Raw genomic sequence first — 14,586 nt, forward strand, 5'->3', positions numbered from 1 at the left:
TAACTACCCCACTTGTCCTGGAATAGTGGGATAGAACGTAATGGAAAGTCTGTTATTGAGATGGACACAGGGGAATCCATTGCTTGCCCCAGAAATGGTAGCATGGAATGTTGCTACTAATTGGGTTTCTGCCAGGTACTTGTGACCTGGATTGGCCACTGTTGGAAGAAGAATACTGGGCTAGAAGACCCATTAGTCTGACCCAGTATGGCTATTCTTAGATTCTTATGTAAATTATTTTTCACTTCAATAACTGGCTCTCTCTCAAGCTCTCCATTTTGCTTTTCAGAGATTAATAACACTTCTGTTCAGCATGTCAACCTATTATGCAACATCAACATTTCTCTATCACTATACAGTGCAGAGGAAAATAAATCTGCAAAAAAAAAGTTCACATTGCCAGGTTTTAGCGTAATATCAATATTGGTATCCCTTCATACATTATACAGTTTGAGATCCAGATGTAATGAGATCAAACCACATCAGAAACTGAATCATCAATTCTTTGTCGTTTCTTACAAAAACCATGCTTATTCCTCAAATATTTTACTACTTGAATAGTCTATTTCAAACGGCAATAAAGTACAATTTTAGGGCCCTGTTTACTAAGGCGCGCTAGTGTAATTAGCGTGCGCTAATGCTAAAGACATCCATATATTCCTATGGGTGTCTCTATTGTTAGCGTGCACTAAATTTTAGCATACCTACAGCACAGCTTAGTAAACAGGGCCCTTAATCTTTAATGCCAGGATCCAGTTACAATAATGGACTGGAGTAATCCAAAAATGAAATAGCTGTTTTTAGGCTTTAAAGCATTGTGGGCGAAATTGTAATTAATTAGGACGACTGTATATTTGAATACTTATAGGATTTTTTAAAAATTTATTTTTTACTTAGGCAGACCTTTAACCAAAGTACAAAATAAAATCTTTGAAGATAAACAAAATTTGATTAAATTTGATTTTACAATAAAACCTCCTTAAAGTTTGCTGAAAAAATGCCCCACAGTTGAAGATAAAGGCAAATTATGGAGCCCTTTTACTAAAGCTTAGCGTGCAGTAACAGAGTTAGTGCACGCTAAATGCTAACAAACTCATTTTATACCCATGGGCTTCTTAGAATTTAGCTCATGCTAAGCTTTAGTAAAAGGGCCCCCATATGACCTATAGTAATAACCTGCTTATAATATACATTAGAAAATAGTCCATTGGCTAGATGAGACACTGAGATCCTGCAGATAATTAAAAGGCCTGCAGCCCACAACAAAAGTTTAAACAGCCACAAGCATCTTGTACAGAACTGTGTCAAGAGGAGTACAAATGAATGTAACACGGATGTAAGATGTAAATGAATGTAAGAGCAGAGAGAAATACTACTACTACTATTTAACATTTCTAAAGCGCTACTAGGGTTACGCAGCGCTGTACAATTTAACATGGAAGGACAGTCCCTGCTCAAAGAGCTTACAATCTAAAAGACAGGGGTACAATCAAGAGATAATCTAAACAATCTAAAGATAAGTGTGCAGTCAATGGACAAGTGTAGAGTCCGTCTGATAGGGCATACTATATATCACGAAAGGTTAGGTGCCGAAAGCAGCCTTGAAGAGGTGAGTTTTAAGCAGAGATTTGAAGATGGGTAGGGAGGGGGCTTGGCGTATGGGTTGAGGAAGATTGTTCAAAGCATAGGGTGAGGCAAGGCAGAATGAACGGAGCCTGGAGTTGGCAGTGGTGGAGAAGGGAACTGAAAGAAGGGATTTGTCCTGTGAGCAGAGGTTACGGGCGGGAACATAGGGGGTGATGAGGGTATATGAAAGTATCTGTCACTTAAGACTTTTACTTACCATTGCTCTTAGTACTGAAATGTCCTCTAAACGGGCTTGCCAGACCATATTTGGGAACGGATGGAGATTTGCTCGCTTAAAAAAAAAAGAAAGAAATTAGAAAAAGTGCACATTAGCAAAAACGTTACAGCACAATCGAACATGAGTGCAGAAAAATTCATAAAAGATAGATTTTTGACTAGCCAACAAACATACAACAAAAACTGCATATGGCTCTCCAAATTTAAAACAAAGGTGTCAATTAACCAACATTAAACACTGCTGCAAATACAAGGCTAAGGATTACAAATTTGCCTCATCCTATACACATAGCAATTTTAATAAACCATTATCCAGTTTTGCTTTGGAAGCAGAATACATTATTTTTAAGCCATAGCACTGTTGCTCAAACAGAATAGACACCAGCATCAGTAAACAGTAAATAATGCAAAATTTAAATGTTTAGGCCACTATAGTTACTTTTCTAACAGTCAGATATTAAACAACTTAAAAAGGAGATGCAGAACATATAGATTAGTAACAAATATTGTCCTAGTTTTCAACAGATTATAAAAAGATATTTTAGGTCAGTCCCATGAATCAACACAACAAAACCAATGCACGTAATGGACATAACACAACTCTTCCGCTGTACGATTCACTAATGTGGCTGTGCCACATGAATCTTTATCCCACCATAACATCACTATGTATTTGTTCACACCGGAGACTGCTAACGCCACATTTGAGCCTATAAATAGGTGGGAAAATGTGGGATACAAATGTAACAAATAAATAAACTAGGCAACAGTTCAACACTTCCTACAGACCTGAAAACAATTGACAAAATAACTATCTTTCGCAAATCTCTAAAGACATATTTCTTCAACAAAGCCTACAATGAGAACCGATAACCTCACTAATCCACCTCACCAACCCACTCAGTTATGAAAGCCCACCTTCTACACCTATCCTTATCACTCCCTTCCTTCTTCACTCTTCCCTTACTTAATCTCTACACCACTACTAACTATATCTGCTATCCTGGATCTGCAATGCTAACATAGTAACATAGTAGATGACGGCAGAAAAAGACCTGCATGGTCCATCCAGTCTGCCCAAGACAAACTCATATGTGTATACCTTACCTTGAATTTGTACCTGTCCTTTTCAGGGCACAGACTGTATAAGTCTGTCCAGCAGTATTTCCTGCCTCCCAACCACCAGTCCCGCCTCCCATCATCGGCTCTGGTACAGACCGTATAAGTCTGCCCTCCCCTATCCTAGCCTCCCAACCACCAACCCCTCTTCCCCCCACCTGCTCCACCACCCAATTTCAGCTAAGCTTCTGAGGATCCATTCCTTATGCACAGGATTCCTTTATGCATATCCCACGCATGTTTGAACTCCGTTACCGTTTTCATCTCCACCACCTCCCGCGGGAGGGCATTCCAAGCGTCCACCACCCTCTCCGTGAAAAAATACTTCCTGACATCTTTCCTGAGTCTGCCCCCCTTCAATCTCATTTCATGTCCTCTCGTTCTACCGCCTTCCCATCTCCGGAAAAGATTCGTTTGCGGATTAATACCTTTCAAATATTTGAACGTCTGTATCATATCACCCCTGTTCCTCCTTTCCTCCAGGGTATACAAGTTCAGGTCAGCAAGTCTCTCTTCATACGTCTTGGAATGCAAATCCCATACCATCCTCGTAGCTTTTCTTTGCACCGCTTCCATTTTTTTAACATCCTTCGCAAGATACGGCCTCCAAAACTGAACACAATACTCCAGGTGGGGCCTCACCAACGTCTTATACAGGGGCATTAAAACCTCCTTTCTTCTGCTGGTCACTCCTCTCTCTATACAGCCTAGCAATCTTCTAGCTATGGCCACCGCCTTGTTGCATTGTTTCGTCGCCTTCAGGTCCTCAGATACTATCACCCCAAGATCCCTCTCCCCGTCCGTGCCTATCAGACTCTCCCCGTCTAACACATACTGGATTTCTACTCCCTAAGTGCATCACTTTGCATTTCTTCGCATTGAATTTTAATTGCCATACGTTAGACCATTCTTCTAGCTTCTTCAGATCTTTTTTCATGTTTTCCACTCCCTCCGGGGTGTCCACTCTGTTGGAAATCTTGGCGTCATCCGCAAAAAGGCAAACTTTACCTTGTAACCCTTCGGCAATGTCACTCACAAATATATTGAACAGAATGGGCCCCAGCACCGATCCCTGAGGCACTCCACTACTCACCTTTCCCTCCTCCGAGCGAACTCCATTCACCACCACCCTCTGGCGTCTGCCCGTCAACCAGTTCCTAATCCAGTTTACCACTTCGGTAACTATGTAAGCCACATTAAGCCTGCAAATAGGTGGGAAAATGTGGGATACAAATGCAATAAATAAATAAAACACATTTGAGTCTGAGACTCTCATCCTTTCAGGGTTCATGGAGTTTAGCTGAACCACGGAGGTGATGCACTACAGTTTTAGAGTGGGAACTGAGGCATTACAGATATTGATTCTTTCTAGTATAAAACTAGCACAGAGGTTTAATTTCAGGTGACTTTGTTCAACTCTTTGGACACCAAAGAAAACATTATTGCCTCAAATCATTTAGGAAAGGGATGTTATGAAGTCGTCCCCTCCCTCCCCCCCCCAACAAGATACTCCAATAGAAATAGACATAAAATATAACTGCAGATAAAAATTGTAAAGCCACCAATATTAGGCTATGATTTATTACTTATTTGGATTTAGCTCACATTTTTTTCACTAGAAGCTATACCTTCCTTGTCCCTGTAGGCAGGCCAACCGAGAAGGGGAAGCGGGGGGATGGGTAGATTCTTCAGACCCAGATGACTCAGTGGCATGGACTCAAGCCACCAGCAAAGCTCAGAACCAGAGGCTGAAAAGTGTGCCCATCTACCTGCTTGAGATAGAAAATACTGAGGAGCTGGACCGGATACCAAGATGTCTTAATTCAGTTTTCAGTTCTCTATCTCCATCTGCTGGTTGATGGACATAACCATCCCACAGGTTCTGGAATAGTGGGAAGCTACATAACGAGAATTTATGATTTTGAGCACCTGGGAGGGGGAAGGTAAAATTAGTCCTTACCTGATCGTTTTCTTTCCATCAGTCCCAACAAATCAATACAGAAGCTTGTGGGTTATGACCCTCTGCCAGCAGGTGGAGATAAGAGAACTTCAGAGGTCTGCTATATGTGGTTACATGCAGCTGACTCAGCCTCAGTACTGTCCCTACCAAAGCAGTGGACAAAAATAGGAAATCCAACCAGAAATGCCTCTCCTGCCTCAAGTAAGCCCAAATAGGCACCTCAACTGTTGCTGCGGGAGGAAACGCATATAGCCCATATGTTCCTGTTCTTTTTTGTTTTTTAAGAATAAAAGAACAAACGAAGAAACATGATGCTCAACAAAGGAAATGACAGAAACGGAGAACAACACTTGCCAGAGACTCAAAGGGCGGGCCTCTGGATTGATCTGTTGGGACTAATGGAAAGAAAATTATTCGGTAAGGACTAATTTTACCTTTAATAGCATCCCACAGATAAATCCAGAGACTTGTGGGATGTACCAAAGCAATCAAGTGGCGCAGGGCACTACTACCCCAGCGGCCAGGACCAACGACCCAAAGGCTCCGTCCTGACGAGCTGCCACATCTGGTAACTGGTAATGCTTAGAAAAAGTATGCACCGAAGACCACGTGGCTGATCTGCAGATCTCTTCCAAAGAAACCAAACAGGACTTGGCGATTGAAGTCATTGGTGACCTCCAAGTAATGGATAAGAATGCTTCGCACGTCCAGGCACCGCAATGCTCTGAACTCAGAAGGATAGTCCTCCCTGCGAAAAGCTGGAAGAAAGCAGCTGATTCAAATGAAAATGTGATACTGCCTTAGGCAAGGAGGGGACCATCCTAATACATACCCCCACTTCTGTAAACCGGAGAAAGGGATCCCTGACAAAGCCTGCAGTTCCGACATTCACTTAGCTGAAGCGATGGCCACCAAAAAGACCGTTTTCAACGTAAGATCTTTCAAGAACAAACGGTCCAGAGGCTCAAAGGGAGGTCTCTGCAGCACCCGTTGAATCAGGTTTAGATTCTACGTTGGAAGAATGGGCAGGCGCATTGGATGAAGGTGGTTCATGCCCAGAGAAAATGCACAACATCCAGGTGAGATACCAGGGAGGAACTCTGAAGGTGATCCCTGCAGCAGGCCAGCGCCGCCACTTGGACCTTCAAAGAACTCAGCAACAAGGGTTGACCGAGGCCATCCTGCAAGAAGGCCAAAATGGAAGGCACAGAAGCTGAAGCTGTCGCAATACCAGCCGACGAGCACCACGTCTCCAAAGGTTCTCTACACTTGAGTGCCTGCAGCATTGTAGTAATCACTTTATCCGGGTAACCCTTCTTCCTCTAGTGCCCCCTGCCTCATCGCAAGAGCCAGGCTGTAAGACCAAAGGGGGAGCGATCCTCCATGGCAACAGACTCCTGCACCAGCAGACCCACTGAGCAGGGAGATGATGCAGGGGGTCGTCAATCATCAAGTGGATCAGATCTGCATACCACAGGCACTTGGGCCAGTTTGGGGCCACCAGAATAACTGGTCCCAGGTGTCTCACAATGCACCCTATGATCCATCCCACCAGGGGCCACGGTGGGAATACATAAAGGAAGGACAAGAGCCAGTGATGGAGAAGCACATCGATCCCCTTGGACCCGAACTCCCTTCCCCTGCTAAAGCAGGCTTTCGCATTGGCCCTGTGGACCATAAGATAGATCACTGGGATCCCCCAGCACCACATGATCAGAGAAAATGCTTGCAAGGAGCGCTCACGATCCAGCATGGTCCAACTAAGAAAGCCCGCTTGCACATTTAGCGAGCCCGCTATGTGCACTGCTGAGAGAAGGGACAGGTGTTGCTCTGCCCAGAGGCATAGCAGAGAAGACTCCTTTGCCAGAGGAGCACTCTTGGTGCCCCCCTGCCGGTTTACATATGCTACTGCTGTCGCACTGTCTGAGAGAACCCGAACCGGCTGGTCCGGAAGGAGAGTAACAAACTCCCGAAGAGCCAACCAAATTGCTCATAACTCCAGCCGGTTGATCGACCAGGAGGCCTCCACCAGGGACCACACTCCCTGCTTAGTCCGCCAGAGGCAATGAGCCCCCCCCCCCCCCAGTCCAAAAGGCTGGCATCGGTAGTCACCACTATCTATGCTGGAGTCGACAGCGGCATACTCCGTTGCAAGTTCTCCAATGCCATCCACCATCACATGCCAAACGTGGTGTGCGCCATCCACGAGAGGCAAACCTGGCAATCCTCTAAAAGAGGAGACCACCAGCTGTGCATGGTCAACTGAAGCAGGCACATATGGCTCCTGGCCACTGTTGCCAGGTGGAAAATTTTTTTCCCACCCAATCCAGCGTAAAAACAGCCCAAAACCCGCCCAAACTCAAACCCCGCCCCTGACACCCCCACCCCCGCGTCATCAACCCCACCCCCGCCGTCATCAACCCCACCCCCGCCGTCATCAACCCCGCCCCCGCCGTCATCGGCCCCGCCTCCCCGTCACCGGCCCCGCCTCCCCCGTCACCGGCCCCGCCCATAACATCAGTAACTCCGCCCAAAACGTCATGTAACCCCACCCAAAACGTCACTAACCCCGCCCCCCGCGGCCGAAAAAACCGCCGGAAAACCGCCCAAAATAAAAAAAAAGCCCAAAAAACCGCAACCCGCCGCGGGCAAAAATTTCCTGCGGCGGGTCGCGGAAAGCCGCCCAATTGGGCGGTAAAACCGCCCACCTGGCAACACTGCTCCTGGCCCATGGTACCACATCCAACGTGGCCACCATGGAGCCCAAAACACGCCCTTGGAGCCAGAATCCGCAACAGAACCTCCAACTGACTCTGTAGCCTCCATCTGCAGGCCACTGGAAGGGACACTGTTCCGTCCCGAGTATTGAAAATTACTTCCAGGTACTCTAGAGACTGCGAGGGAGACAGGCGGCATTTGGGCAAATTGATACCCAACTGAGAGATCGCAGGAGCCCGATTACTCGCTCACCTCTATCAATCTCTTGCACAGGAATTGAATTTCAGATTCCTGACAGGGAACATACAATTGCGCAATAAAATCTGCCAACAGAGAATTACTCCTGCAGATTGTTCTCTGTCCCCTGTTTTTTGTATTGCTTTTTTTTTGTTTTGTTTTGTTTTTACATGAGGAAACAGAAAGGAGCCAAGCAAGAGGAGGGAGGGAGGGTGGGAGAGGGACCTGGGGTGACGAGGTGCAGCTCCCCAAAGACGGCAAAGTGCAGTCGCACACCCCAGGCTACACTGAACTAGACCAGAACAGGAGCAAGCTAAGGGAAGACGTCCATCCGTCTGCTGGAGATAGAGATCACAGAATACTGGCTGAGCTAGGAGCATGACATCCCATATACCACTTCAGTTCAGTGTTCTCTATCTCTACCTGCTGGTTGATGAACACAACCCACAAGTCTCTGGATTCATCTGCTGCTGGCGCTAAGGAAATATAATTCTGGTTTCTACAGATGGGCTCAGTATTAATCTTATTTTCTTTATGATAAAAGTTATTGACAAATTTGTTTTCTCATTACAAAGTTCTCTCTAGAGTTTTGGGGAACTTCTATTATTTGTACATTATAATGCGATCTCTAGAGAACTGCACAGATACAGTTACCTTTTGTTTTTGATTGTAGTCTCCATGCACTGACATCATAGTTTCATTCTATTTTAACTCTATAACATATTCTCTATACTGGCAAGCATACCCTGAGGGGATTGCCAAGTGCTATGTACACAAAATGAGTGATCTATACCCACCAAATACAATGCTATATAATAGGCTTTTCAACATCAGTACAATTAAAGAACCGTCAACTAAAGCTAAAACAGAAAACATTCTGAGACGATTACATGAGGATCTGAAAAGCACAATAGAGAAATCAGACAGGAGGAAACAGAAAAGGCAAACATCCAAATTATGGAACGGCCTGAACTAACAGCTAATTGGAAAACTAGACTGAGATCAACCCCTGGCCCTGATGGAATACCCAACTTTTGGCTCACTTAACATTGCTCCATCAACATTTAGCAAACTTCAAAAATCATTTGTTCAGACCACTAGAATTAAGACCAAAAAGAGACCCAAATATCCTGCAAACCACCACCACATTATTTACTTATCTACAGTTTATATGCTGTTCACTGCAATAAATGTAGACAGAATATATGATCACTAGTAAAAGATGCCCATTTCAGGCTGAAATGAAATGGGCGCTAGCAAGGGGATTGCACAGGAACGTTTGCGGTGTGCGTACTCACTGCACCCCCTTTCCCACCCCACACAGATCGTCAATAGCGCCGCTCCCCCCTCCGCGTCCGGCCACCCACCGAACATACCTGGCGAAAGAGGATCAGCTGTTTTGTAGAAGCACGACGGCACTGCAGGCAGCCAGCAGACCTTTTGACTGTGAAGGTGCTCCTCCTCTGGCGTTTGAGGTCGCGTTTTGTGGCGGTTGGGAACGGTCATGTTGGGCGCCATTTTTGTTTCGTCGGCGCACTGAGGTGATTGTGATGCAGGGGGAGGAGTAGGGAAACTTACTCCCCCCTTTCCGTTGCGTTCGTGTCGTTCCTCGTTGGTGGGAATTGCAACTCCCCCCTTTCCGTGGCGTTCGTGTCATTCATCGTTCGTCGACATTGCTCCGCCCGCGACGTCATGACGTTCGACACGAGGGCGTGACAGACAGACATGGTGAGTGGAGAGGCTTCACCACCATGAAGTTACGAACCCTTGACGGAAGTGGCTGGAGCTTGGGGGCCTCAATAGAAAACTTTCAGGTAGCGAATTATGTTCGGAAGGGGCGTGGCTGGGGGGGCGTGGCTGAGGGCGGGTGTATGAGTGAGAGTGAGTGGTGGCTGACAGGCTACAACAGTACAGGGCTCGAGTGTTTCCCTGCCAAGCTGTGAGCTTCAGAATTGGAGGTGAGAATTATTAATATAGATATAGAATTTAATATTTGGCAAGAGAGAAACATATGTAGACAGTTGGTAATGAATAAAAGCTATTACGATTTTCTGTAGGAAAAATAGAAATCTCAAAATAGCACTGACTATAAGAAAGCTTCTAAGTATCCCACACTCTTGGATAATAAGTGGTGCAACATTATCAGGCTCCACCTCAAAATTGGGATATCCCTCGATCACATCACTGGTCTGGCATGCTTTAGCGCCTAACACAGCTTAGTACAAGAGCTCCTAAACCAGCAATCAAGCCACTATCTTTCAACATGACAGGGCCTGATCAGGTGTAGTGCATACTGGGACGCACCAAGCAGGGTTGACCTTCCAAAATAAGGGACTCTTTCCCTTTATTTGGTAGTCTAGGTGGAAACTACCAAATAAGGAGAGAAAATTCTTTATTTGGAAGGCTGACCCTGTTCCGATGCATCTCCTGATGCACTGTGTGGGGTCAGGCACTGCCATTTTTAAAGATGACAGCCCCAAGGAAGGAGTGGGTAGGCAACACTCCTGTCTCTATAAAGGTACATGAGTCTCGGGCTGCCAACTAGACACAGCGAAAGTTTAATTTTGGGTTTTTGTTTTTAAGTCAGGGGGTGGGGTTGGGATGCCACTAGACAACAGATGATGTTTTTACAAAGTCAGGGTAGGGGAGTGCTGCTAGAAACCAGGCCATTTTTTTTTTTTTTAATATATCAGGGGTCGAGATGCAATGGGTGCCTTTGAGGCTGCTTCCTGAGCCAATCTAAAAAAATGTACCAGTGGCATGTGAAAATGCCACCCTACCTGTGAATGCTTGAGCCAATTAACACTTACCCACTCACAGAGTGACATTTTGCAATGAGATGCAGCTTTGCATGCTTATTCAATACTGAATTCCTCAGACAATTTTTGTTTGTAGAAAGCTTGCTGTAGAAGCCATGTGGTCAGCGGCTCTACTGCACAGCTTTCTGGATCAACCCCCCACATGTGTGGAGAAAGATCCTCAAGTATCAACCAATACAATTAGAGACCAAGAAAATGTGGTGTAAAGATGAGGAAATTATCCCAATTACTGTACCACCAACATGGTTAAAAATTTTTCCAAGTGCATCTTGATATGTTGCTAGTACATAACACGGGTATAACAAAAGAGAGGGAACAAAGTACAAACTAAAGTCCAAACAAAAAAACAGCACCACGGGCCTTTAAAATGGAACAAAGTTCTTTAATGAATGAGCCTTGACCCGACACGGGCCGTGTTTCGGTGACTAGCACCTGCGTCAGGGGTCACAGTGATGACGTGGAAAACTTGGGGAATAACTCGAATATTTTCATCTACAATATTCCTTACCCCACGTCTCACGTAGCAAAAGTTATAAAGCACCAAGGCACCTTCACTTTCTGTATCCATTTGGATACAGAAAGTGAAGGTGCCTTGGTGCTTTATAACTTTTGCTACGTGAGACGTGGGGTAAGGAATATTGTAGATGAAAATATTCGAGTTATTCCCCAAGTTTTCCACGTCATCACTGTGACCCCTGACGCAGGTGCTAGTCACCGAAACACGGCCCGTGTCGGGTCAAGGCTCATTCATTAAAGAACTTTGTTCCATTTTAAAGGCCCGTGGTGCTGTTTTTTTGTTTGGGCTAGTACATAACACAACACACCTTGTGAGTTCCAAAAGGAGGCTCTCTTTAGAACAAGTGTTGAAGCAAGCATTATTACTGTATCCCAGTCTGTCAGATTCAGTGCTAATCTCAGGGGTTGAGAGGGAGGAAAGGAGAGCGATGGGGGAGGGGGGGAATGTTGAACACCACAGGGGGGATTGAATAATGGACACCACAGGCATAGTGAGGAGAGAACTATACAGATGCTGAAGGGAGGGCAATGGAAGGGGAGAGATGCTGAAGACCATGGGGGGGGGGGGGGTTGAGATAAGATGTGAAGGAAATAGGGGACGAGAGAAATGCTTGACATCATTGGGGGGGGGGGGGTTGAGAGGGACAGAGGCAAGGAGAGATGTGTTGGCTGCTGTAGGAGGGGACTAAAATGGTATGGAAGGGTTGGGGGGGAGCTTGGGCACCACCAAACAAAAAAATAGAATTTCTCTGCCCCCCCCCCCCCCAAGCATCTACTTACATGTGAAACACCTCTGGCATGGAACAAACACTGGGCATGCCTGCTGGGTATTTCAAATATACTCTTATTCTCAGCAATGGGAGTAAACAGGGAATAAAGAACTGAACCAGCAGCAAATGAAAATATTATCTTAATCCTCGCTTATCTCCCTCCCCTTGAAATGCCATGAACTAGTGGCCTCACGGAAGCAGGGTTTGCGGGACAGGGTTGAAGCACTCAGCCATCTGTGGTGAAAAGGAGTGTGTAACTCAGGGGCGTAGCCACGGGTGGGCCTGGACGGGCCCGGGCCCAGCCACTTTTGCTCCAGGCCCGCCCAGCCTCTTCTGCCCACTCTCCCCGTCCACGTGGTCTGCTCACTTTTACTGCCCTGAAGCGCCATTCTCCCTTCCAGCACCGGCGATTCCCATAGCCAGCCTTCCGCGCGTCGTCGGGGCCTCTTCTCAGGCGCGTCCCGCCTACTCTGCAACTTCCTGCGTCCCACCTTTGCGGAAAACAGGAAGTCGCAGAGTAGGCGGGACGCGCCTGAGAAGAGGCCCCGACGACGCGCGCTGGCGGAAGGCTGGCTATGGGACTCGCCGGTGCTGGAGGGAGAACGGCGCTTCAAGTTAGTAAAAATGACCAGAACTGACCATGTGCAGGGGGCTGTCGGTAGCGGGTGGAGAGGAAATGCGAGGCCTCCTTTGCCCACCCAGTCCACCTCCAGGCCCATCTAAAAATTAAACTCTGGCTAGGCTACACTGGAAGGGGTTGTAAATACCATTTCAAAAAGCACTGGTTTATATAAGTATATTTTATGCTAACTGGCTCCAAAGGATGGAAAAGGTCGTCAGGAATAAGCAGGGCCGGTCTTAGGCAGAGGTAACCAAGGCGACCGCATAGGGCCCCGCGCCTAAGGGGGCCCCACGCAGCGCCTCAACTCTGCCTCGCTCGTGCCTCCGCTCCGACCTTAGTCGCCTGAGATGATCCCCATTCCCGCGGCTCGGCCACTCCGCTCCCGCCACCACCGGCGCAGCATCCACCCCCGGCTTGGGCCCGCTACTAATTGTAGTGGACTTGAACTGAATAATTTCTGGGGAGGGGAGGTTTCATGATAGCATTGTGCTTATTATTTCAATCAGTTTTTTTTGTACAAGTTTAGCTTCATTTGTCTTTATTTGAAATTTCGTAAATAAAAAAATGTTCTAAAAATGGAATAATCTTATCAATGGGGTGGAGCTAGGGTGGGGTCTGCATAAGGCCCCGCACTTGCTAAGACCGGCCCTGGGAATAAGGCAAGAACCCAACAGGAAACGAGTTACCCGCGCAAGGCGTCAATTTCCAGATAACGGTTCTTCTTCGTCTATTTGCATAGGATTAAGGGGCCCCGTCTTAACCCAGGCCTCCCTACTGCAGTGGGGGGGGGGGGGAATGAGTAGCCGCCGCTGGACATCCGGCGGAGAGCATCAAGCTGAAACGGTTTCCGACGTGCCGCTCTCTCCTCCTACCTCTGCTTCTCCGCCCGTCCATCGCGTCCTCCGTCAGCCTCATGTTCCACCTCGGTCTCCTCGTGACACCCTCAGCGCGCGGCCCAGCAGCACCTGCCCGGCGCCATCTCGAGGCCAGCGCGCGACTACTGGAGCAGCACCTGGCTCCTCTGACGTCATACGCATTACCGACACGTCCGGGGAGCAGCGCGGGCCGCTGCCTAGGAAACCGCTGCGCCTGTTGCCAGGGTAACGGGCGGAAGCAACCCGTGGTGGTGGAGGGAAGCGGGAAGTTAATCGGGGTTTGAGCTTGCAGAGAATGCTGCTCTTGGACAGAAGGAGGCATATTTTCAAAGCACTTAGCCTTCCAAAGTTCCATAGAAACCTATGGAACTTAGCCTCCCAAAGTGCTTTGAAAATATGCCTCTGTGTGTGCTTTGAAAATATGCCTCATAATCTTCCAGCCACACGGTCTTCTTGACCTGAGGCAGTCGCTTCACACTTGTGTGGCTGCAAGATATCTCTGCTCAGGGAGAATTCAAAATGCTAAATAAAAGCAATACATAAGAGTAGCCATACTGGGTCATACCTATGGTCCATCTAGCCCAGTAAAACAAAAGAGAGAGTGGGAAGGTGACCAAGGATACCAAAGACTGGAAGATGTATGTTTATAGAAGAGTGTATTATAAACTCTTCTATGAACATACATCTTCAGGGGCGTAGCCAGACAGTAGATTTTGGGTGGGCCTAGGCAAGAAGTGGGTGGGCACCAAGCGTTCTCCCCCTCCCACCAAAAACATATCTCAACTGGTGGGAAAATGCTTCTCTCCACTCTGGCAGTCTGCAGCAGGCATGTGCTGAAAACTGAGCATGCGCAGGTGCCAGTATCGTGGAGAGCAGTGTTTTTGTTACCATCAGGGGGAAGTTTTCAGTTGCTGGAGCTTGGGATCCCCACTAGCTACTGCTAAACATGTGGTACTGTTGGGTGGGCCTGAGCCCTAAGTGGGTGGGCCCCGGCCCACCTAGGCCCACCTGTAGCTACGCCACTGTCTTCCAGTCTTTGGTATCCTTGGTCACCTTCCCACTCTCTCTTTTGTTTTCTTGATTATCG

General features: G+C 47.0%; 1 protein-coding gene across 1 annotated transcript in view; it reads right to left on the reverse strand.

Moving 5' to 3' along the window:
* The window catches only part of SPATA7 (spermatogenesis associated 7), a 116,367-nt gene extending 102,759 nt beyond the window's left edge, over positions 1–13,608 (reverse strand). Inside the window, exons 1-2 of the mRNA XM_030214263.1 lie at positions 13,497–13,608; positions 1,844–1,918 (exon numbers count right to left, since the gene is read on the reverse strand). Of these exons, the coding sequence (XP_030070123.1) occupies positions 1,844–1,918; positions 13,497–13,539 (118 nt within the window). The 5' untranslated portion in view covers positions 13,540–13,608. The remainder of the gene's footprint in view (positions 1–1,843; positions 1,919–13,496) is intronic.
* Between the last annotated feature and the right edge of the window lie 978 nt (positions 13,609–14,586).

The sequence above is a fragment of the Microcaecilia unicolor genome, chromosome 9 (genome assembly GCF_901765095.1).
Source record: "Microcaecilia unicolor chromosome 9, aMicUni1.1, whole genome shotgun sequence".
In the NCBI taxonomy this organism is placed as follows: Eukaryota; Metazoa; Chordata; class Amphibia; order Gymnophiona; family Siphonopidae; genus Microcaecilia; species Microcaecilia unicolor.